At 43.0% G+C, this 22,662-nt stretch overlaps 1 protein-coding gene and 1 non-coding gene across 2 annotated transcripts in view; both read left to right on the forward strand.

Moving 5' to 3' along the window:
• Nucleotides 1-22,662, forward strand: part of ANKDD1B (ankyrin repeat and death domain containing 1B) — a 34,164-nt gene that overhangs the window by 9,610 nt on the left and 1,892 nt on the right. The window contains exons 4-13 of the mRNA XM_019472352.1: nt 2,532-2,630; nt 2,723-2,827; nt 4,631-4,729; nt 6,415-6,513; nt 8,351-8,449; nt 9,349-9,447; nt 11,038-11,136; nt 15,039-15,137; nt 18,426-18,521; nt 22,068-22,266. Of these exons, the coding sequence (XP_019327897.1) occupies nt 2,532-2,630; nt 2,723-2,827; nt 4,631-4,729; nt 6,415-6,513; nt 8,351-8,449; nt 9,349-9,447; nt 11,038-11,136; nt 15,039-15,137; nt 18,426-18,521; nt 22,068-22,266 (1,093 nt within the window). The remainder of the gene's footprint in view (nt 1-2,531; nt 2,631-2,722; nt 2,828-4,630; nt 4,730-6,414; nt 6,514-8,350; nt 8,450-9,348; nt 9,448-11,037; nt 11,137-15,038; nt 15,138-18,425; nt 18,522-22,067; nt 22,267-22,662) is intronic.
• TRNAN-GUU lies at nt 11,745-11,818 on the forward strand. Its single transcript has one exon. It is a non-coding gene; the product is annotated as a tRNA-Asn (tRNA).

The following is a 22,662-nucleotide window of genomic DNA, read 5'->3' on the forward strand; positions in this document are numbered from 1 at the left end:
GTTTAGTGGGCATGGTGGTGTTGGGTTGACGGTTGGACTCGATGATCTTAGAGGTCTTTTCCAACCTCAATGATTCTATGATTCTATGATTCTAAGATCCACCTCAGCCTTCTTTGGCTAAATAGTCCCAGGTCTCTCAACCTCTCCTCATATGTCAGATGTCCCTTAGTCATCTTTGTGGCCCTTTGCTGGACTCTGTGCAGTGTGTCCATGTCTCTCCTATACTGGGAAGCCCAGAAGTGGACACATTACTCCAGGTGTGTCTCACCAGTGAGTAGAGGGGAAGGATCACCTCCCTTGATCAGGTGGCAGTGCTCTTCCTAATGCAGCCCAGGATACCATTTGCATTGTGTGCTGCAAGGGCACGTTGCTGGCTCATGTTCAACTTAGTGTCCACCAGGAGCCCCAGGTCCTTCTCTGCCAAGCTGCTTTCCTGGCAATTGGCTCCCAGTCAGTACTGGTTCCTGGGGTTGCTCCTCCCCAGGTACAGGACTTTGCATTTCCCCTTGTTGAATTTCATAAGGTTCTTGTCAGCCCATTTCTCCAGCCTATTGAGGTCCCTCTGGATGGCACCACACAAATCTGGTCCATCAGCTACTCCTTCCAATTTAACATAATCTATAAATTTGCTGCAGGTGCACTCTGCCCCATCATTCAAGTCATTAATGAAGATGTTAAACAGTACTGGACCCAGGATCAATGCCTAGCGTACATTGCTAGTGACTGGTCTCTAGCTGGACTTTGTGCTGCTGATCAGAACACTTTGGGCCTGGCAGTTCAGCTGGCTTTCAGTACACCTTGGTATATCTGTTTGTCTGCGCCTGTACTTCATCGGTTTGTCTACAAGGATGCCATGGGGATAGTGTCAAAAGCGTTATGAAAAGATAAACATTCATTTCTCTCCCCTCATCCACTAGGCTAGTCTTCTCATTGTATAAGGCTACCAGGTCTAGTTACTTTTTCTCCTTGGTCAGAGCTGGGAAGGTTTTTCAGGGCAGACTTTTGAGCCACAGTCACAAATTTTGCCCAAGCCCAGCTTTATTCTTGTAGCCTGCGCACCAGATGCATGTTCCATATTGCCCTCCACTGTTTTTGACTGCAATTTCTGCTTGCTGTGCCCAGTCTGGGACTCCCTAATATGGGAAAGATGTTGATAAGCTGGAGCAAGTCCAGTGCAGAGCCCCTAGGATGATTAGGACTGGGGCACATAGTGTATGAGGAGGTGCTGAGAGAGCTGGGTCTGCTCAGCCTTGGGAGGAGAATGGTAAGAGGGAGACCTTATGGCTGTCTACAGCTATGTAAGGGGACTAATCAGAGAGGACAGAGACAGACTCTTCTCAGAGGTGCACAGTGATAGGACAAGAGGCAATGGACACAAACTGCAACACAGGAGGTCCCAATTAGGTACAAGGAGAAAAAAAATTCACTGTCAGTGTGGTCAAACACTGAAACAGGTTTTCCAGAGAGTCTGTGGAATCTCAATCTTTAGGCTATTCAAAACTTGACAGGAGAAGGTCATGAGCAACCTGATCCAGTAGGACAGGCTTTGAGCAGGAGGTCGTAGAAGTATGCCTTCCAGAGGCCTCTTCCAGCCTGAACTGTTTTGTTATTCAGTGAATAGTTTGTGAGTCGTATCCTGAAGTCCCTGTCACAGCAAGCGTCCTGCTGTCCGAAGTGTTATACCAACGTGCATAAAATCTGTTCCTGTTCTCCAGTAGAGATGGGAGTCAAGCTATTTATTCCTCATTTACAGAAGAGAAACTGGGGAAGGGTTGTAACTGCTAAGGAAGTGCCTTGATCCCTCTTGCTTCCTTTAGGTTCCTCTGACTCCATCTCTTAGACCATGTGCTTTTACGGTGGAGTATGAATGTCTGGTGTTTACACAGCACTTAGCACAATAAGCCATGATTTATGATGCTGCATCTGGACACAGCGCACACAAATTGAGGAAGAGATGTGGAAAAGCTAGAGAGATCTGTGGCCAAGATGGGAGACACTGGCTCGAAGTTCCTTATCTTTATTCCTTTTGGCTCTAAGAATTTAACAACGGGCATTTTTTTCCTATAAGTGCAGAACTTTTTAGAGTATTTGAGAGAAGAAAAGCGAACCCTAAAAAGAGGGCTAACTGGAAAATTATAGTGACTCATGGAAATATAGTCATTACGTATCATCACCTGAAATGTCATCCACCGCACCCGGTGCTAACTATCTGCATGGTTTCTGGAGAGAGGGAATCATTTCCAGGTAGTATTTAATCCCCCCATCTTAAAATGGGATTAGTCCTTCTCTGGAGATGCCAGACCTTCTGTCAAGAAGAGGGGCAGCCTGAACATTTAGCTAGGTCTTGATGCATGACATTTAGCTTAATTTAAGTGAGATGAATCCCACTCATACTGCCAGGTGTTAATACTGATTTTCTAAGAGCCTGCAGAGCAGAACCCACTCATACACTGAATTAATAAAGAAGATTTAAAGAAATTTGGCATGAGGTATTTTTGTGGTAATTTCTGCCTTTATCATTTTATTTGAAGCATGGCCTGACAGTGATTCATCTTGCAGCTTGGACTGGAAATCTGGATATAATGCGAAAATTAGTTAAAGCAGGCGCTGATCAAAAGGCTAAGAATGAGGTTTGTTGATGACAAATTTTTACCAAGTCTAAACATGTTTATGTTGGGAAAATATCAAACTTGTTCTTAAAGAGTTACTTATGGTTTTTCAGGAAGGAATGAATGTACTGCACTTTGCAGCTCAGAACAACAACGTTAAAATAGTTGATTATTTTCTCCAAGATCTTCATCTGAATGACTTGAACAAACCTGATGGGGTACAGTATGTTTCTTTCTGTTTATTTCTTTGATGTCATGAGTCATCTGTTGTGGGCAAAACAATCTTGACTTGTTGAATTTGAATGAATTTTAATTTGTTGCCAGTTATATAAACTTTAATTACTGATTTGGGTATTGAGAAACAAGTAAGACAAACAGCCAGACAAGCACTTAGGGAAAACACCTTTCCTCCCTCTTTGTCTGTCTCAGCTGAACTCCAGACACCTCTCCTCCCCTGCTCCCCTTGCTTTTGCTGCATGTGATGCTCGGTCCCATCGGTGAGGTGATGGGAGGCAGAGGAGGTTGGGTCAGTCCGCAGTGGTTTCCTTTTTTTTCCGCTCTTTGTTTCTTACTCTTTTCCTCTGCTCCAGCAAGGGTTCTTCCATGGGCTGCAGTCACCCTGTGGGTTTACCTCCTCCTGTGTCTCTTCCCTTGCATCCTCTCATGTCTCCTCCTGTATCTCCCCTTGTGCATCCTCCCTGTAGCAGTGACCACCCTTTCTTAAATATGTTTTCACAGAGGTATCGTGCTCCTCTGATGCATTGAGTGCTGACACGTGGTGGGTCAGTTTTGCCTGTTCTGGAGCCAGCTGGAAATGTCTGTGACCAACATAGGGCAGTCTCTGACCTCCTCCCACACAGCTCAACCCTGCAGCCCCCTGCCCTTACCAAAACCTGCCAGTTATGGCCAACACGGGCATATTTTGCCAACATAGAACATAAAACTATGTGCAGCCATCCTACAGAGGTGCACCAGTTCTTCAACAGTGCCAGGGCCTTGTCCTCATCAGATTTGCTGTGTTTTTATTTTTCCTTCCCACAATGTTGGGATCTTGCTTTGAAGGCTTACTTAGCTAAGTAGGATATTTTACCTTTACACGAGAAAAATTTATTCTTGTAGGATCTGTCACAAAAAGAACAAAAACCCCTATCCTTTTTTTTGAGTCTTGAATTGTATTGACCCAGGGGTGCAAAATTCTGAATTCTTTCTACATGTGACAAGGCGGGCAAAACAGAGTTAATTTAACAAAACAAGCCTTTGTGTTTTAGGCCTTGGGAAAGGAAAGGGGAAGAAGAATCTTCGTTATGTTGAGGTTATTTCATAATTATCTATTAATTGCTTGCATTTTTTTTCTTAGACATTTAATATAGGCCACTATCAGGTAGTGGGGCCATCTAACTGGTCCGACGGCCTCACTGTCTGACCAGTGGTATAGTTTTATGTCAAGATAACTTTCTGCAGTTGAGTTGTAAACAGTTGGAAAAGTTTTTGTTAGTTTAACCACCACCAAAAAAACCCCACAATGTACACCACTAAATTCAGGCCTCCTGGATGAAACTTTTGAGATATGGTTGTTCTGGTCTGTGCTTGCAGAATTCAGATCAAACGTGTTACGCCATGGAAATAAATCTTGCGACTTCTTTACTGCCTATTTCTGAGCGTCATCAGGCTTTTAATGAAACGGTTCTTTTGAGAAATAGTTTCATACTGAGAATAATTAAGAATTAAATATTTTGAGCACATTTTCTACCTCGTTACCATTTCCAAACAGTTTTCAAATATTTTCTTTAGGTTATGCAAGATGTATAATCTGGTTTTTTACACTAAGTAAATATTGCATATTTTTTTAATTCTTACTCTTTTTGTATATATCTACTTTTTTGTTGATTTACTTTGTCATACAATATATAAATTTTTATGCAGAACATACATACACATATGCATGCCATATATCTAGTAACTGGAAGCAAAGTGTTTTTACTTTCAATAACATTGTGTTTCTTTCCATAATTGTTTTCTAGAAAGGTAAAAAGCCATTTCTTCTGGCATCTGAAAAAGGACATGTTGACATGATAAACAATTTGATTTCTCTGAAGCTGTTTACATCTGAAAAAGATAAGGTAAAGGTTTCTTTTCCACAGAAGTACAACTAAAAATGTGCTTGTGAAAGACTACTTTGTTTCAGTGTAGTTACTACATAACCAAGCGATATGAACAAGCTATGCAGATGTCACGGTGCTGGCAGTGATATATATTGGACCAACAAATATACAAGGATGATGATTTTTCAGTAATTAAGGGAGGACAGTGGAACTTCTGGTCTTATTGCCAGGAGGCTTTTCCATATGCATTAATAATTCATGTAAAGCAAGACTAGCATATGCTGTCTGGTGGGAGAAGCAGGAAGGTCTGGTGATTAAGCCGCCAGCCTCTGTGCTGGGAGATCGCATTTCCCGGTTTTTCACTCTGCTCGGCTGTGTCTGTGCATCACTGCTAAGTCCCACATGACTAATTTTTCAAAATTGTTTAAATACTTCAGTGTGCAAATAAACACACATGGGGATTTTTCAGAAGTGCCTAAACGCTTCAATCTGATTGAGTTTGCTTTTGACACTGCATTTTAAGGTGTCTAAATAACTTTCAAAGTCTTCCCTTAAATTTCCTTACTCCTTTCTTCACTATTTGTGGAATGAGCACGTCAGTGTTTTCTGCATCTGAGGCATTGCAAGGATAAATACATTAAAAATTCTAAAATGGTCAGATACTGCATTTATAGAACCATGTAAGCAAGCACCCAGGAAGTTACAGGTTTGGGGTTTGGGTGTTTTTTTTTTTTTGTATTCTGGTGATACTTTAAAAGCTGCAGTGCAACCTGGAGCTCTGATGTGCTGAGTAGTTTATCAGCAGCAGTTAAATAACAGTTGTCCCAGACATCTAGCAGGCTGAACTTGTAAAGCAGCAATGATGGGAGGTGAATGCTGTGGTCCTAAAGAGTAAGTAGGTAAGAAGCCAGGACAGCAAGTCATCTCATGGGTCACTGAAAGCAATCGCACCGTAACCATCAATTAACAAACATACCTTTTCCTAAAATGTATTTGGATTTTCTGCCTCTCCACCTCCACAGTGCTCTGATTTGAAAAGCTGTTCTGGACCCTTATTTCTCTGAGGGTTAGGATCCTTCTCCTAATTTCCAGCTTCAGTTTGTTTCTAGCCAGTTTTATGCTTGTTCTTGTGCCAGCATTGTCCTTAGCTCAAAAGCTGCTGCTCTTCCTGATAATCATCTAGCTTGCTCTTTGTTTTTATCTGCTTGCTGGAGTGCTATTTTTTTTTCTTAATTAGCTAGTGAGGAATTGTACTGACTGTGAAGAGGATTGAAGATTGTGACGTTGGCATCAAAGCCACTACAAGATTATATATACTTACCCAGGTTTTGGGCGTTTATCTTTAAATTGGTGCTTTTGGGGGCTTGATGTCCCCATCCTTGTAGGAACCAGTGCCCAAAGTTTTCTTCTGATTCATTCTTCAGGAGTTAGGATTTTAGGTCTTTTTCACTGATAATACACTGCAGTTTTCAGAATATGAGACAACCAACTAGACCAAGGTCATGCCTGCATACGTATGAAAAGGTTCCATTTGGATTAGTCTGAATCTTGGAACATGCTGTGTGGATCTGCCTCCTCCTCCTTGTATGTAAAAGAGAGATAGAAAGACCAAAGGCTTTGTGTTTAAGTGCATGTTGTTTTTACTCGATGTTTCAACTTTATTTTGTGTTTTAAAATATCTTATTTGACATTTTAATTTCAAGGAAGGAAACACAGCATTGCATCTAGCAGCCAAAAATGGTCACAGCAAAGTTGTAGAAATTCTGCTCGAACACTGGGAGGAAATAAATGACCTCAATCAGGTAAGGACACAGAAGTTACTGAAAGAGATAAAGTTAGAAATTTGAAAAATCAACTAAAAAATAACATCTTTAAAGGGATAAGTGTTGCACTAAGTAGACTTCATTAGTTTTGCTGCTTTTCTAGTACCTTTGTGTTTTGCTGTCTGTCCTCCAGTAAATTCAGCTCCATTAACTCCTTCAATGTGTCTTCTTCTGTCCTCTATTCCTCACACAATGGCCTCTGCTCCGTCTCGCATGCCCTCGCATAACTACTGGTAGAAGGAAACAGAGGAGGGCCTAACCCCCACCTTGCTTCCTGTCCTCCAACATTTCTGGCCACGTGATCCCATTCCTTTTACCATCTCTGGTGCTTTTCAGGCTATTCACTGAGCCAGTTCAACATGCATACCCAGCACATACCATCGCAGGCACCTCAGCAAAGAGGTCTCAGATTTGTACCTTGTTCATCTGGTCTCAATTGACTGCACAGAATTGGCTGCAGACACTACCTACTCACTTTTTCTTTCCCAGGTTAGTGTTGGTGAGCCCAGCCAGCATATTCATAAATGGCATATTAGCTGTGAAAGTTGCATCCCTGAGTTGATGCACTCGTGAGCTTAATTTTAAGGCTTAAAGTAGGAGTGGAGGAGGGAAATGCACAGTAACTACTCGACTCAGTGTTCCTGCTTTGCAAAGAGTCCTTGTGTCTTCTGCTTCTTCTGCGGGGCAGCTGGAATGAACTGAGCAAGTTAATTCACTTTGTTGCGGGCTGGCATGCCCGTTGAGGGAAGCTGCTGTGTGGTTGACCGTCTGTTCTGCTGGCCCAGCGGGAGAAATGAGTGAGGGACACCCACTCCTACCCAAGGCCTTCCTCTTCCTTAATCAGCAACAGATTTATGGGTCGAGGGGTTCTCATCCAACTTGTCTGATATTTCCAGCTGTGCAAGCTTTGAGGCACATAAGCCCCTTTTTGAAATGTGAAGCCCTCATGTTTCCAAGCCTTGTCTAACAATGTTGCTTCTGCACACACAGCTTGTACTGCTTGTGTCCCTGCCTCGCCATGGCTAATGGTGTGACCTTCCTGTCCAGCTGCAGATGTTCTGGTCTGTGGATAAACAGGTCTCTCTTTCCCCCAGCGTGAGCAAAGCACTAAAATATGTTAAGTTTACCAAAATAATGGTGGCAGGAGTTTAAGCAAAGAAAAATCAGGATTTATTGATGCTTCTGTGAATGCTGAAGCACTAGAGTAACTTTCAGTAAACCTTTGTGTATTTTAGGAGTTGAGAAGCAGGGATTAAATCATTGTGCAGTTGATGTAACTTATTTTAGAGACTTGCTGTGGAGACTTGGAGACTTTTTTGGGGTGAGAAGATTTGAAATAAATATGCCACAGGATTATTTCTGCTCAAAGTGCTCCTTATAACTAGCAGTACAGGTGGGAATTCGTCAGAAATCCATGGCGTTGGACTGGCAGAAATTGGTACTTACGGTATGTGCTAGCATGCTAGCAGTGTTGCCCGGTGTTGAATGGCAGCAATTGCTACCCACCATCTTTGTTTCTGTGCCTGTTGCTAGCAATCTTCTTTGAAAAGAACGCGATTAATATTTATTAAATAGTTATCTATATCGTAAACCTTACCATATATCTGTCCACATAAATGTCATCTGTCACTTAAGTGCTGGTGAGTCGCCATTTCATTTAAGAGTTATTTTAGGAGCATTCAGGTTGTGTTCTTTTGTGACCATCTCCCCTTTTCTATTGAGCTGGATGAGTCTGATTGAGCTAACCTGTTCTGTGTCACAGCCTTATAGTCACATGGCTTAAATTGGAACAGACATTTTCTCTCTGTTGGTCTAGAACGGAGAAACTCCATTTTATTTGTCTGTTGAAGGAGGTCATGAAAAATGTGCTGAACTCTTACTGGAAGCAGGGAGTGACATCAATGTTTTAACTCAAGTATGTACACAGTATCCCTCCAGCACACAGGTACTGGGACATCCTGGGCTGTGGGAAGGACCTTATCTTCTCTTTTCTGTGTGTACTAATAGTATATTTGCTCTGCTTATTTTTATGAAATAGTAAAAAAATAAATTAATGAAATAGAATTGGGAATGTAGAGAGTGCTAACAGAATAAAACTGATGTGGAAGAAATATAGCATAGATTTATTTGACAGAGTACTGTGGTGGAGCTTTTTTATTTACTGTATGTCCAATAGTAAAACATATGACTAGGAAATGTAACCAACTAGGGTAATTGAAACTCCTCCTTTTTGGCAGTGTGTATGACTGACCTGATGACAAACCTGTTCTCCACATCTGGTTCCTAGACTCCCGTCCAGCTCACATCTGTTGAACGGCCTTGGCTTGCCTGCTGCGAGAAATTTATGATTCCAGCAGACTGAGAGCTTGTTTGTTTTAGCAGAATTACTAAGTGAAAATTTTCTATTGATTTATTTTTAAAAGTTTGTTAATGTGACTTTACTTGCTTGTTAAAGGTCAAACTGAACTAACAGACTAGGAGACATGTTGGCTTTGTCCATGGTGCAGGGTAGCTGACAATGCTCATTTAACTCTTCCTTAAGAGAGATTGAAAAGGACTATTTAATACTGGTGGTTTTAGCATGTTTGTTGTGATATAGTTAAAATGAGAAGTCCCTTCAGTATTTACAAAAACACATCACACTAACTGCTGATCCATTTCATTTTATATCATTTTATCAAAGGGAGGGTTTGTTTGGGAGAGGATAATAACACAAATTTAAATGAAACATTGTCCGGTATTCATAGCTCTCTTTAGTGCTGTTTTTCCAGCAACAAAAATGTAAGTTTTTGCCATACATACCATTTCTTTCAGAACAATAGCAGCGCCTTGCAGATTGCAATTCAGAATAGACATCTGTCCTTGGTCACTTTTCTTATTGATAAGAATATTGACCTGGTCCCTAAACCTGAGGTGAGTGTATATCAGTATAACTGTTCTGCTGTTGTTCAGCATGTCCTGTCTTTTATGGCCGTCCTTGGGAATACAGACAGCTGAATGAGACTGACTAGTTTCTTTTTTTTTTTTTACTATACACATTATTACATGGTTTATGGATGTTGGTTAGCAAAATGTTGTACAAACCCAGTCAGTGCCTGGACAGACTGGTGCAGTGCAGTGTAGAAGTGGCCAGGCTAAACCAAGGACTGGGCGTTATGAGAAGATGAGCAAAGTACCCTGCTTGAACTAAGCAGCAGTAATGCAGACATCCCTGTGTGCCACTTCATCTTGTCATGGGCAAAGAGTTAACACTTGTAACTGATTTTGAATAAAGGTAAATAAAAGGTAAATAAACACTTCAGTGCTTTCACCCTCTGCACTCAAAGCATATGCCTTCAAAATCTGCATGCCACCATTCTTTGGGGTTTAAAAAGAAAGAGGTATTCCTAATATTCAAATCTTGTCTCAATTTAGATGTTAGAGTTTTTGTTACAGCTGAGATTTTCTGTAAATAGGAAATTATTTCCTACTTCTACAATACAGGATGAAAATTGAATCTAGGCTTCGTGACTTATCTGCCATGATCACTGGCCTGTTGCGTAATGTTATCAAGGAAGAACAATTTATGATGTGCTTGAAATGATTTATTTTAAAGATCAGGCAGTTGTTGTGCTACTTGTTCTCATTGGCTGAAGCAGAAGCAGAAGCAACTCATAAAATTGTAACTTACATTTTGGAAATATTTCCAGTGCAGCATTGCGTAAGAGCTTGCTTTGTTTTTCTTTAGCCCTGAAGAAATGGCTGTGGTTTATAAGGACACTAATGAACTGGTGTCTGGCACCGGTGAATGGCACTGCTATGGAATTCTTTTTTTAGCTGTATTTAACAAGAAACCGATGAGTCACATGTTCAACATGCAAAGTGATCTTGCCAATCTAATGGTTGGATTGTGACTGGTGCTGGACCTGCGTCCCAGTTATTTTCATGAATAACCACTCAAGTAAAAAACCCTTAATTTCTTTCTAGCTGTAATTTGCTTTTTATAAATATGACAGCAAGTCAGTTTAGTATGAAGAATATTTCCAGCAGCAATATGTGACAAGAGTTTATTCCTGGAAAGTAGATTTTGACATCTGTTTACCCAATACAGAATTAATCTATCTCCAGCCTATTCAACTAAGGGAAAACCCAATTTTCTGAGGGAACAGAAACATTACCCTAACCTTTCTGTTGTCGGCCAAGGGTTGCAGCACATCCCAGGTATGAACACATAAGAGGAGTGCCTTGCTGTGTTCCAAAGTGGTGACACACTGATACGCACCCCGTGCACTCATTTCTGGGTTTCTCAGCTGTATTTGTTTACCTGCTGCTGTAGGTGTTGCAGGAGCAGGCTGCCATCTCTGACATAACTCTGCACCTCAAGGTGTGTTTTCTGTGGTCTTGAACCTCTGCTAGAGCATATCACCTTTGCAAGGGGCGGATTTTAATGAGAACCTCTTTCTTGTTTGAATGAACTTCTAATAATGTACCCAAGTATAATAGTTTATTATTTTCCCTCCACAGCAGAAGAATTCCCCTCTCCATTTAGCAGTCATCAATAATCATCTACTGGTAGTAAAAAGCCTCTTGGATGCCAATCATGATATAAACTCCTTAAATCACGTAAGAAAAACTGGGAATTAACATAACTTCACTGGTAGAGAGGAGATTATGTGGATTTTGCTTGAAATAATTTTTTCCTTACAAGCTCAGGGTACAAAAGAATAGGAAGGAAGAGGCAGTTCCCTCCTTATCTTTTTGCATGTGTGCATATGTATTAGTCACTGGTACATGCTGTGCTAGTATTGTTTGTGCAAGATAAGGATAGCAAAATGCTATATACTCAGAAAATACTTGGATTAATTTATTGTTGGAGTGTTACAATTCATGCATAATAAATGACAAATGTCTCAATGGTAGTGATCTCAGAGGGAAACCCAGTGCCGAGTGTCACTTGGCTGGGATGGAGTTAATTTTTTTCATAGCAGCCCCTATGGTGCTGTGTTTTAGATTTGTGACCAAAACAGTGCTGGTAAGGCACCAATGTTTTAGCTGTTGCTGAACAGTGTTTGCACAGCACCAAGGCCTTCCGCATTTCACGCTCTGCTCTTCCAGTGAATAGGCTGGGGGTGCACAGGGAGCTGGGAAGGGACACAACCAAGCAGATGACCAGAACTGACCAAAGTGATGCTCCACACCACACAACATCACACTGAGTAATGAAGTCACAGGTCTCTGTGGCGCAATGGGTTAGCGCGTTTGGCTGTTAACCAAAAGGTTGGTGGTTCGAGCCCACCCAGGGACGGGGGCATCTGTTTTCCCCCCCACTTTACTAGAATTGTTTGGCCCGCTTGGTGCCGGTCGTCTTTGGAGGCCTGGTTGGTTGGTGGCCAGTTCGCTGTAGACCACCTGCACCACCACTAATCCCCTCAGGTACTGTATACTGTCCTCTGCGGAAGGCCATGTGATGTGTGGTGCCGACGTATTTACTTTGGTGCTAGCTTGCTTGATACCTTTTTTGCTGTACAAAACCTCCTATAATTGTTGATGACCATTTTCAGCTTTTGCTGTGTTGTGTATCACTTTGTTTTGCTTTGCCTGGCAGAGCCATGATAAAAGCACTGGCCTTGAGCCTAATCCGGTATTTTTGGGCCCTGTGCTGCTGCTATCTGGGTACTCAGAGAACCATCTCATGGAGAAAATCAGCAATTACACCTTTCCCCTTTTTGCCTTGGAGAGACACTTTGTGGAGAGAGGAACAAATGACACGTACCCCTTCTTCTTCTCCAGGATAGGTCTCTCCCATCTTCTTGTAATGGCCTCTCAGTTCCTTGAACATCCTTGTGTAATCAGACTGATCATAGTAGTGTGTGTCGTGAGCCTGATTTTTATTATTGTTTGTAAGGCTAAACAACTAATTGGGAATGCCACACAGGCATGTGCCCGGAGCTGGTCAATCCTTGGGTGGCAGGGTGTGTGGGAGGAGTTGGGCAGGTGCCTGGGGCTGTTATTGCCTCCGATAGCTTCGGATTTCATGCCTGAACAGGTATGTAGTCCCAGGTAATTGGTACACCATTTGAAGGAGGGGAGCCTTGCCTGCACCAATGAAACACAGAGACTTCTAATGCTGTGTTGGGGCCTGGCCCATGACTACTGAGCTGTCATCCAGTGCCCTCAAAAGAGAAAGAGGGTCTCCTGATCAAGAAGCACACAAAGGGATGCTGAGAAAGTCTCCTGCTCTGAAGCCACCCATATGGACACTGAAAAGGTCACTCAGTCTGAGGGCACACACAGTGGCTTAACCAGAGACCCAACCCTCAAGTATAATAGTTGCTCATGTACTCAAGAAGAAATGGTGGAAGCGGACGTCAACTTGGTTAGTAAGAGAAGCAGCAGCTCCTGCTGAGGGGTGGAAAGGGGAAGAGTCAGAAGAGGCAGCCTGGTCTGCAGCAGGACAGGAGAGGGAAGAGAGAGGAATTACAAAAGAAAACTAATTACAAAATTAGTTTCCACCAACTACCTGGTCCCCATCCCTGAACGACCTATGAGATAGGCAGCAAGTATTCATCCATCAGCAAGGTGAGTGCATTGCTACCTGGTTGCTCCAGTGCTGGGAACGTAGGGAAGCCCAGCAACTGGGGTCCATCTCTAGGGACTATGGCACTGACAAAGGGATCGGAAGAGAGACAGCCACCTGCAAGCCTCTGGAGGTGGCTCTTATTGAGTGTGAAGGCAAGGTATCTCCTCAAAGAAGGTATTGTAAACCAGCAAGGCAAGTAGACTACCACAGAAGAAGGTATCTAGTATCTGAGGGAGTTAATGGTGGTGGAAGTGGTCTACGGCGACCTGGCCAACAACCAGGCCTCCAAAGATCCAGATGACATCCAGTGCTCATGGTCCATGTGGCAGAAGTTTGTACAGAGCTCGTGGATGTTGTACACTGGCACCCTGGCCATAATGGACTGGGCAGTCATTGAGGCACCAACTGCGTATAGACTGGCCTGCTAACTGAGGTGCTTCAAAGAGAATGTCTCTTCCCCCTCCTCATTGACCCTACATCTCAGCTGTGGAGACACTGTCCCACCAGGTCTGTTGAGTCCCACATTGGGCACTGTGGCTCCCTGTTGGGAAAATGCTCCCTGGTCTCCCACATGACAGGTGGGGATGCTCCCCATGATAGTAACAAGGCCTAGTCTATGAGAAATCTGTAGTTCGCTCCTTCCCACTGACCATTTTATTGCTAAAGATTAATTTATACACATTTTTGTGGGAGGCAGAGGCTGTCATTTGTGGCTGGACACAAGTATGATGGTAAGCTCTTAGAGAATTTTGTAAACTTCTTGAACACATCTTTCAGAAATGTTTAGTGCTTTGTCTCTAGCATGTCTGAAGTTACATACAATAGCTACATACATATCTCTAAATTACTGCAGAAAGAAAGTAGGATGTATTGTTGGGGGAAATTTATGAGTTCATGTGATCATAGTGTGTATTCCCAAAAGAGCTGATGAGATACTCTAACGTGGAACCCTGAGGCTGGTGTTTCTTAGTGTGTAAGGTCTTGGTGTTTGACTCTGCAACCTTTAAGTTAAGATCTAAAGGCCAAAAAAGTTCTCTAACCAGACCTACAGAATGTAGACTTGCAACATCAGACAAGCACAGGCACAAAACCTTCAACTTAAAAGGATGCTGTGTCACATGAAACATGCTAAGGGACATGTCCATATATGCAGGGCTTCCACAAATGACAACATATCTTACTTGCTGCTGCATTACACCCATAGAAGTCTGGAATTCCTTATTCTAACAGTCTATAGAACGATAAATAAATAAATAGGTTTTGTTTGGGTACAAGCAGCTGTGTAGAGACTACACAACTTTCATTTCAGACCCAAAGATTAGACTTGAAGTTGAATGCCCCTTTAGCTGTACTTCTTGTAAATGGTCTGGTTTTGTTTAATGCTTTTTTTTCCCCTTCCTTTTTTTTTGTGTGTGTGGTTTAAGGTTCACTGAATCCATTATGGAGCAGGTAGACCTGCTACATATCATTGTTTTGTGGCAGGGCTGGCTAACAAACCCTGTTATGGACTGTGGCACGATGTACTGTTGAAAATTATAGATGTCCAGTTGTCTTTGCATGAATTTCAGCAGGGGAAAGGTTACTCGAGAGGATAGTATGGGTGGGGGTTGGCAGTCACATGAAGCACTCTGTCCAAAACACCTTGTTTTAAGAGGGAAGAAAGAGAGCTCGTTAGGTGACAGTACATTAGAGGGGCATGACAGCTACTTTTTCCTGAGTCAGCTGGAACTCCTGCCTGGTTTTCCTGTGAAGATCCCACATGCTCTCGTTCGCCTGAAACAAAACTGGCAGTTAGATCACTCAAAAGTTAAATGATTTCATTCTGTTCAGTGTTTTCTAGCCAAGGCCATCTCTTGTTGTGAATCTTCTTTAGATTCAGATTGTGGCACTCTGATTCTAAGAGGGAGTTTGGCTTATTGTATTTATTTGGTGTCATTAATTCCAGAGGCAGGAAACCCCTCTACATCTGGCAGCTGATCTTGGCGATGTGGAGCTGGTGGAAGTGCTGCTGAAGGCAGGCTGCGATCTCAAGACCGTGGATAAGGTAGATTGCATTCCTCACCCATGCAAGGATTATGCGATTTTATTTTGTTTTATAACCTTCTTCCCAGAGATGCAGGAAGCACTTGTTGCCAGTTGTCTTTCCTAGGTAAAGCTAGCTGTTAGTTGTTACAAAGGAACTCTCTTTTTAATATTGCCGTACCTGCAGCTTACAGAGATCTGAAATGGTTTTAGCGAAGAGCTGTAAAACTTCCAAGCTCTGTAGTTTCAAGGGTAAACCCTGCTGCCAGAGATCTCTGATGGAAAAAAGGACTAGGCTTACGGAGTGGAAAACAGCCTGCGGCTGTTGTAACTGTGCACCCACAGCCGGGTTCATTGCCAGGAGAGGCACAGGTACTGCCAGCTTCACTAATTGCAGCGATGGTGAGTTTGCCCTTTAACGCTCTAGGCCATCTGGAAATGGTGGTGCTGTGTCCCTGAGAAGTCGTCCCAGATCCGTTCAGGTGAGTGCTTAGACCCTGTTGCTGATGTTCAGCCTGGAAAGACTGAGGCAAGAATGGCAATGGCTGGAAGAAGTACCAGAGCAAAGAGTCTGGGGAAGTGCTTTTGAAAGGACAGAGTACCAAATCCAGTTTTAACAAATTTTGCTAAATTACTGCAAGATTAAGCTTCCCCTTTTTATACTGTTACCACTATATTGATTTTCTGTATGACTGAATTGACAGATTTGATGTTTATCATGAGCAAAATCTAGCTCTTTAGTAAAAAAGTAATTTTCATACACAAAACTGTCCTGATGAGGAGTAAAACATTATGGACTAGGATCATCTCTTTTTTCCCTAGCCTGACATGAGGCTCGGGGCTCTGAGTGCGGGTGACATGGTTGCTGTGTTTTGGGAGGCTGAGGTAAGATGCTGCATTGCAGTTAAGCCTTGCCATTCCAAGTCATGCCTACACTAGCCAGAGAGCTGCAGTTCTCATACACACTAACCCGGAATGAAATCTTGTCCACGTTAGACAGTGCCTTAGCCATTGGAAAATTGTCTCTGCCTATTTGTATTCCAAGGGCAGGCACAGAAAATTACTTCTTATTGCCTGTGTCATGGTTTAACCTCAACTGGCAACTGAGCACTACACAGCTGCTCGCTCACTCTCCCCCTGCCCCCCCCCCCCCCGGTGGAATGGGGGAGAGAATCGGAAGAGTAAAAGTGAGAAAACTCGTGGGTTGAGATAAAAACAGTTTAATAATTGAAATAAAATAGTAATAATAATAATATAATAATAATAATACACAAAGCAAGTGATGCACAATGCAATTGCTCACCACCTGCTGACCGATGCCCAGCCAGTCCCCAAGCAGCGGCCCCTCCCGGCCAGCTTTCCCCAGTTCATGTACTGAGCATGACGTCACATGGTATGGAATGTCCCTGTGGCCAGTTTGGCTGGGCCCCCTCCCAGCTTCTTGTGCACCCCCAGCCTTCTCAGTCGGTAGAGCATGGGAAGCTGAAAAGTCCTTGACTAGCGTAAGCACTGCTTAGCAACAACTAAAACATCGGTGTGTTATCGACATTGTTCTCATCCTAAATCCAAAACACAGCACTGTACCTGCTACTAGGAAGGAAATTAACTCTATCCCTGCCGAAACCAGGACAGCTTGCTTTGTCCTTAAGCACCTGCAAGCCTTTGGGCTGCATAGTGCCCTGGTATTACAGTAGTGTTGACAGAGTTCAGGGCATGTTATGAGAGTATGGCTCTGAGCCAGCACAAGTTCTGTCACCTTTCTGCATTGGGTTTATTTCTTGGAGTAGCTCTTCCCTTGTCTGTTCGCTGGATGACCCCTGAGGCCATGCCACCGCTGGGAACATTCGCAAGTACAGCCCTCTTTGAACTGAATTGGTGCTGAGATGCCAAAAATGTTCCTGTCCTTACTGAACAGTAAGCAGGAAAAAGGGGAGCCTACTTCAATTGCACAGTGTTTTCCTGGCCTCCGTCCCCCAGCAGCGAAAGTCCTCAGTCTCCCGAGCATGTCATGCATCTGCACGAGTTGCAAGCTGTTACAGCTCAGGAAATGCTCTCTTGGGAGCTCTTCCTTCCTCCCACCTGTAGATATAATTGTCGTTGGTTGTGATTGATAGTGCAGGGAGTGCTCTCTGTGTGCAAGACTGCCATGCTACGTGTACACACAGGATGCCAGCGGTATCTGCAGTAGCACAGGAGGCCAGAAACACCCCCCTTTTCTGCCCTTCCACCTCCCTGCGAAATGCAGAGCACCTTTCCAGAGCTGGGACCCAAGGAGCTCTTGTGGTCGCTGGACTCTTCACACATGGTGTGTCTATGCTATAGAGATTTAATGAAATGTAAATGCCTTGGCTTCCAATATGATGCTTTTCTAAAAACAGGCTAATTAGAATGATCTTGAGCAGAGCGAGGAGCTAGAACTTGAAAGGTGTATATTAGGAAACTTTGTAATAGCTGGAGAGTTGAAATGCCTTATAATTTAATTACTGAACCTTCTAATTAAGGGGTTGGCTTCTTTTAGGTCCAATTTTCTAAAGTGCCCAGCACTTGATATGTGGAGAATACCCTGAATATTTAAATCTGAGGCAGGTCTACTCAGTGCAAATCTGCTGAAAATAGACAATTGCAGAGAGAACCCTGTAGAGCCACTGAGATGCCTTTACATCAAAGTGCTGATAACGGAGATGGGTTCAGCTAGACTGAGCAGTCCTCTGCAGCTGGAATTAGAGCAATGGTTTTTAATTCCTTTGACTGCCTGTACTACCCATGAAACATCACCTTCAGTTGTGCTCACTTCAGTTGGCATGAGAAAGTCATTCCCACACCCTCTTTTCATTCTGTGAGCCAGCTTCTCTTACCATCCAAAACAAGACGGTTTGCCCTTAAAATTGGACGTTTCCAACTTTGCCAGCCTGTCCATCTGAAATGCCAGTTTAACCATAACACGTGAATGAACTGTGTTTGTGGTAGTTTTCAGCCTGTGGATGCTTTGGCTTGCACTAACTTGGAAGCAGTGAGTAGAGAGTGCAAGCTGGTATGAAGTATGCAGCAGTCTGAGTGCAGAAGGTTTCTGAAATTCTTCAGGGGGAGTTCAGTGTGGGGAAAACATTGACCACCTCTGGGCTGAGGGGATACAGCTCATGCAAAGCATAGAACTTTGATTGTAGTTACCCTGAATGCATAAAATTGTAGTAATAAATTTTCTTGAAAAAAAGGGATGGGGCTTTGTAAACGAAGCTCCTGTGTTTCTTCTATGATATACTTATTCTCATATGTATGAGACAATGTTCTGATTCACTATCTTTGCTTTCAGCATGGAAAAACTGCACTAGCTGTGGCATCAAGGAGCAATCACGCCCTCATTGTAGATATGATCATTAAAGCAGAAAGGTATTATGCCACAAAACAGGTAAGAGACATCTTTTACTACACAGAGGAGAACTAGAAGGGAAAAACCTTAAGATTCTTATCTTGAAGTGCCTTTTGCCTGATGTGGTTCCTTTTGGCAGACTGCAAGACTGGCCTTGATAAACTGAGGTTAGGATTGGGAACGGGAAGGTCTCTACCCCATGCACGTTTTATTCCTAACTAGCTGTAAAATTGCAGGCAGATCTTACCATTTTCCTGCATCATGCTTTACACACAGAGATAAAGGGGTGGAGAGAGATTCTGATCCAAATTCAAACTGTGCCATCAGCATCAGGACTAGGATTACCTGAATCCACGTTGATCCCTGTGTCCTTTGGCACAGGAACATCTGTGGTTGAAAAATGGAGGCGTGCAGGTGTCTGTCACTCCTTTGCTAGTAGGGGCTCAGCTGCTTTGGCAGAAGCTCCCTCTTCTGTTTTATGTGTGTTAATTATAAAACGCAATCAATGAAATGGGAAAGAACCAGGCAACAAGTGTGAAGGACACGGCTTAGATTGACCTGATTGTCTGAATTTCTAACCTTTCCCTAGTTGTTATTTAAATGTAGGCTGCTTAGTGATGGCTCTCCCTAAAGGGCTGAGAGTCAGATGTATTAAAGTGTAGATGACAATTATTTTGGCCCGCGTTGACTATCCAACGTCACTTATGAATCCGTACACACTTTATAGGCGGAAAGTGTCTGAACAAGAAAAGCTTAGTACCTCTTAAAATCAAAGGAGTATTTGGAGCTGGGGTGCTGGTGAGGCCCATTCTAGAGACGTGCCTTGAAACTCAGACCCAGCCCAAACGGGTCTTGAAAATTCAGGACGTCTCATGTCACAGGGTCTTAACTGAGAAAGTTTATTTATGCCATCAATGACAGTTGTAGCAATGAGCCACAAAGAACCTGCTATACCTACACACTTGATGAAAGGGAGGTATTTTGTAGGATGGTGAAAGTTCATTTTAGGGCATATTAATGCTCCATAAACCAGTCTTGTATTGGCTTGCTCAGTTTTTCTTGTTTGGAGCCACAGGTTTATGTGGGCTCCCTCAGAATTGATTAGATTTGCTGGGTTTTGACACAATACAGTTTAAAATCCCCAAGCTCTCTCAAATACACTGTTCGCAGACTGGTCCTAGTGAGGCAGTAAAAGACATCTCTTGCAGCATCCACCGTAAAACCTGCAAGAAGGAAGATGCTAACACAATTCATTTATGTTGAGCAAGTAATTCTGTGAGCACCAGAGCTAGCAAACCGGGGCAAAAGGACTGGTGAGAGGAATTCACTTGAGTGCCAGCTCTTGTGCTCTCATTGCTGAGCTGCCACACAAATCTGTAACTTCATTCCGCTTCCTGCTAGGGAGTGTTTGTTTTACCAGGTTAGCCAAGTGCCTCCTGGGCCGTATAAGCATACTGAACCTGCCCGAGTGCAGGCACATGAATTAGCCGGTCTTTTACCAACCTGCTCCGGCCCTGCGTGTCCAAATCCGTGACACTTACTTAATGTTTGCAGGGCATTGTGCTGGTAAATCACAGATCTAGATTAATTCCCATGAAAAACACCTCCACAAACTCCCTGTGTTGTGCATATTTGATTTGCATCAGTTCAGCTGGAGCTGTCAGGTATCTTATTGTTTCTTTTGGCTTAAAGGGGAATTAGAAGTGAAGTCATCTGTTGCCAGAAAAGACATGACAAGTCTGACAGCAGTGAGCCCGTAATGCTCCTAACCTCTTGGTATTGTTTACTGAATTGCCTGAGAAGAAGAAAAGATGTTTAAGCAGATGATTTTCTGCAAGAGCTCCACAGATGTTGGGAAATAGAAACCTAAGCGTTTGTATCCCATTACCTGAAGCTAAGAACACAGCCTTTGGGAGCAGCTTAGATCTTACAGTTATGGAATATGATGTTGTTCAGGTCGTGTGATCTTACAGTTACAGAATATGACATTGTTCAGGTGGTGTTACCATACAGGAAACTACAGCATTTTGAACCATTATTGTAAGAACTGTCTTTTTGTTACATTGAGCTGTCACATCTGTGACAAGGCATAGTTACGAAAGGAAATGTCACGTTGCTGTGAGAAAGTGCACGTGATACTAATGTGTGTGAGTGTCTTGTTCTCTCCGTTTGCCATTTTTTCTATTTACTGCTTCTACCTAACCCCTCCCTATCATTGCCCAGCCTGTTTTTGACTGGATTTGAGGGCTGCTGTTACTGTCCCACCCTGCCATTGCCTGGACACACAATTAGCAGCAAAGAGAAGCTGTGCTGCTGCAAAGGGAGGAGAAAAAAGTTTTTGTCGTTTGTTTGCTTGTGGGTTTTCGGTTGGGTGTTTTGTTTTTTGTTTGTTTTTTTTTAAAACCTCAGAAGAGAAACACTGAACGGGGGAGAGCCTGAAGCTGTCTTGTAGAATGTCCTAAACCTCACCTTTCCTGTGTCAGAAAGCACAAAATAGAGTCTGCACCAGAAAAATGGAATCAAACATACATGACAATGCTTAGTTATTGAACTAAGATTTTCATTTTTTTTTTCTTGCAAGACTCTCATAAGGTTAAGAAATAACCCTGTTGTTGTATTTTTCTGAATTTAATCTGGAATGGAGTCTTTTATGCTTGGCACTTTTCAAATGTGGCATGCTGCCATTTCCTTTTTTGCTTAGTATCTGCTTTGTAATCCTGTATCGACTTCCTGAAGACATTTTTCACTTTGGAGACCGATTTGAAACAGGACTAGCGCATAAACAAAATGAAATATCATAGTAGTTTGAGCATACCTACACTAGCAATGAGGCTTTTCCCTGGGCACCGCTCAGCGAGGGCTGAAATCACGGCTAGACGTGACTTTTGCAGAGGTGCCCAAACAAGAAGCAACCCCATCACTCCTGTTTCGGGCGAACCATTCATGTGGTAGCAACATCACTTTTAATCTGGAGGGTAAAATGCTTGCGGTTTTGGTATCTATCTGATTTTGCTTATGCAGGCAATAAAACTAGATCCAGGTTCAACGTGCATGTGCTTATTGGTGCTTAGACACTTTGCTGAACGGGGCTTTGCATGCTAAACCCAATGGCTCATGCTGCCATCAAATGACCTGGTAGTCCCTGCTTCAGCCAAGCAGAGCTGAAGGGGCAGAGGCTAGCACTTCAAGAAGCGAGAGGAAAGAGTAAGAACTGTGGATGAAACCCAACCATGTTCAAAATGTGACATATAAAGTAGACAGAGCCAAGGAGCACCGGAGTGCTGGCGCAGTACTTGCTGTTACTAGCTATTGTGTATCAAGTGCCAGAGAAAGTGGTTTATTTTGCATTTAACTTAGTAAGACATAGCAATAGACACAGGAGGGCTTCGCTTCTGTTCTGTTAAGACTGTAATAACATCATCTATGCTAAGCCATCTTCTGAAGAGCTCTACTAGCCAAATGTGGTTCCTTTACCTGCACTGAGCAAATCACCTGGCAGTAGCTACGTATGACATAGTGTTCACTGCTCACTAAGCAAAGGTTCCCAGCTTCATTACAAAATTTATCATCTGCTTTCTTTTTCAGGAACATCTAGCTCATAGTGATGTTGGCTCAGACTTTGGCTTGTCCTTCAAGCAAGATCATAGTACACAGACCAAGCAAATCCGTTCCTCCCTGTGGAATCTAGCATACAACCAGTTAAAACCCCAGGAATGGAAAAAACTGGCCCTGTTCTGGAAGTTCACGGATGAACAAATTAAAGCTATTGAAGAACAATGGACAGGTAACAGTATCTAAATGGCTAGACATAGTATATAAGCTATAAAAAACACAAGGTAGAGTTGTTTTTTAAACTATGTATCACTGATACACACTGGCCATACTGCTCTTATTTAAATTATGAAAAAGAGCAGTGAACGAATACAAGGCTTGTCCCTGGTTCCTGGGAAGTGGTGCTGTAGAAGTACAGGCCACTTCTGTTCTTCCTCTTGGCCTTCATCTTTGGAAATCAAGAATAGGAGCGGTAAGCAGCATGGAAGGGTCTTGCCGGTCACGCTGCAAGTGAGGACCTGGGGAACCTTGTGACACAGGAAGACCTTGTTCACACTCTGTCTTCACAGCTGCTATGAAACCACAGTTTCTGGTTTCAGGCACCTCAAGTGCTGGGAAGGCAATATTT

Source organism: Aptenodytes forsteri, unplaced genomic scaffold (genome assembly GCF_000699145.1).
Source record: "Aptenodytes forsteri isolate BGI_AS27 unplaced genomic scaffold, ASM69914v1 Scaffold387, whole genome shotgun sequence".
NCBI lineage: Eukaryota > Metazoa > Chordata > Aves > Sphenisciformes > Spheniscidae > Aptenodytes > Aptenodytes forsteri.